At 42.8% G+C, this 2,067-nt stretch overlaps 1 protein-coding gene across 1 annotated transcript; it reads left to right on the top strand.

Moving 5' to 3' along the window:
• The first annotated feature begins 502 nt into the window (after window positions 1-502).
• Window positions 503-1,728, top strand: LOC120530678 (uncharacterized protein K02A2.6). The gene has a single exon (XM_039755098.1). The coding sequence runs from the start codon at window positions 604-606 to the stop codon at window positions 1,726-1,728; it is 1,125 nt and encodes a 374-aa protein (XP_039611032.1). The 5' UTR covers window positions 503-603.
• Window positions 1,729-2,067: the final 339 nt, after the last annotated feature.

The following is a 2,067-nucleotide window of genomic DNA, read 5'->3' as shown; positions in this document are numbered from 1 at the left end:
TACGTGAACCAGCTTTGACATTAGAGAAAGCTGTCAACATGTGTAGAGCTGCTGAAATAACTCGCGCACAAGCCAAAGAACTGCAAAGGGATACTGCTACAGTCACGCAGTAAAAAGTGAGGAGCAGCACAAAAAACAACTTACAAAACAAAGACACCAGAGAGAGAAAATCACAAAAAGCAGGTGTGGTAGATGTGGAGGGATACATATACCAAGATCTTGTCCTGCATATGGAAAAACTTGTAATCGCGTTGGGAAGAATAATCATTTTGCAAAGTGTTGTAAAACTGATGGTACAGAGAAAAAAGTACACACAGTTGAAGAACAGCCAGAGGAATTCTTTGTAGATTCTGTTCAAACAAACATGACAGAAAAAGCTGAATGGATTGTACCACTGACAGTAAATGAGACAATAATTCCATTCAAATTAGATACAGGTGCACAAGTTAACCTGTTGTCTATGAATGACTACGAAACCCTCAAAGTTAAAACAAAATACATTCAACAAAAATAAAAGTAACAGGATACACAGGTGAGGATGTCCCTGTCAAAGGAATCTGCCTAGTGACACTGAAACATAAAGGACAGCTGCTAAAGACACAAATGCTGATTGTGGAAAAGAGCGTTCAGCCAATTCTGGGACTGAGCACATGTGAAAAACTGGACTTGTTGAGGAGAGTGTTTGTAGTGACATCACAATGCAAAACAGATGAAACTTCATTTATGGAGGAGTATAAGGATGTTTTTAAAGGACTCGGATGTCTGCCTGGGGAACACAGAATAAATACAGATGGCGCTGTGACTCCTGTAGTGCACGCATGCAGAAAAGTTCCATTTGCATTACGAGAAAAGCTCAAAGAGGAATTAGCTCGCATGGAGAAGCTGGATGTCATTAAGAAAATCGATGAACCAACAGACTGGGTGAGTTCACTAGTCATTGTGCTCAAGAAGAATGGCTCTTTGAGAATATGTCTTGATCCAAGAGATCTCAACAGGGCCATAAAACGTGAACATTTTAAACTACCAACTAGAGAAGAGATTATGTCTCAGTTCGCTGGAGCAAAGTGGTTCAGTAAGCTTGATGCATCGTCTGGATTCTGGCAATTGAAACTTGATGAAGCAAGTTCTAAACTGTGTACCTTCAATACGCCAGAAGGCAGATATCGTTTTCTCCGTCTACCTTATGGTATTCTATCAGCACCTGAAGTATACCACAAAACAATCCACATGATTTTTGAACACCTACCAGGGGTAGAGACGATGATGGATGACATAATTGTGTGGGGTTCCGACCGCCAGGAGCATGATGCAAGATTGAGGCAGGTCCTGGAGCTAATAAGACAGTCGAACCTAAAATTAAACAAGGAGAAATGTGAGTTTGCAGTCAAGAGCTTAACTTTCGTGGGAGATGTTTTGTCTGAGGATGGGGTCAGGCCAGACCCAAGAAAAACTTCAGCAATAGTCAACATGGAACGGCCTCAAAATAAAGAGGAAGTCAGGAGATTCCTCGGAATGGTCACATACCTGGCCAAATTCATTCCCCAGCTGTCAACGCATTCAGCTCCACTCAGATGTCTCCTCGAGCAAAAGAATGAATGGATGTGGGCTCACGAGCAGGAGATGTGCTTTCAAAAATTGAAGCGCATCATCACAGAGGAGCCAGTGCTCGATACTATGACCCGCACAAGAGGACACGAATCTCAGCAGATGCCTCACAATATGGCCTAGGTGCTGTGCTTTTGCAGCAACATGCTGAGAGCTGGCAGCCGGTAGCCTATGCATCAAGGGCCTTGACGAGTGCAGAAACCAACTATGCACAAATCGAGAAGGAACTTTTAGCTTCTACGTATGCCTGTGAAAGGTTCCACCAGTATGTCTATGGCCAGTCCTTTGAAGTGGAAACGGATCATAAGCCATTGGTGTCAATAATGTCTAAGGCTTTAAATGACTGTCCTATGAGAATCCAACGAATGCTCATCAGACTCCAAAAATATGACGTCAACATGATCTATACACCAGGAAAATTCATGTTCGAGCTGATACACTTTCTCGGGCTGTCGACAGGCA

The sequence above is a fragment of the Polypterus senegalus genome, chromosome 6 (genome assembly GCF_016835505.1).
Source record: "Polypterus senegalus isolate Bchr_013 chromosome 6, ASM1683550v1, whole genome shotgun sequence".
In the NCBI taxonomy this organism is placed as follows: domain Eukaryota; kingdom Metazoa; phylum Chordata; class Cladistia; order Polypteriformes; family Polypteridae; genus Polypterus; species Polypterus senegalus.
This window is presented reverse-complemented; position numbering and strand designations above follow the sequence as displayed.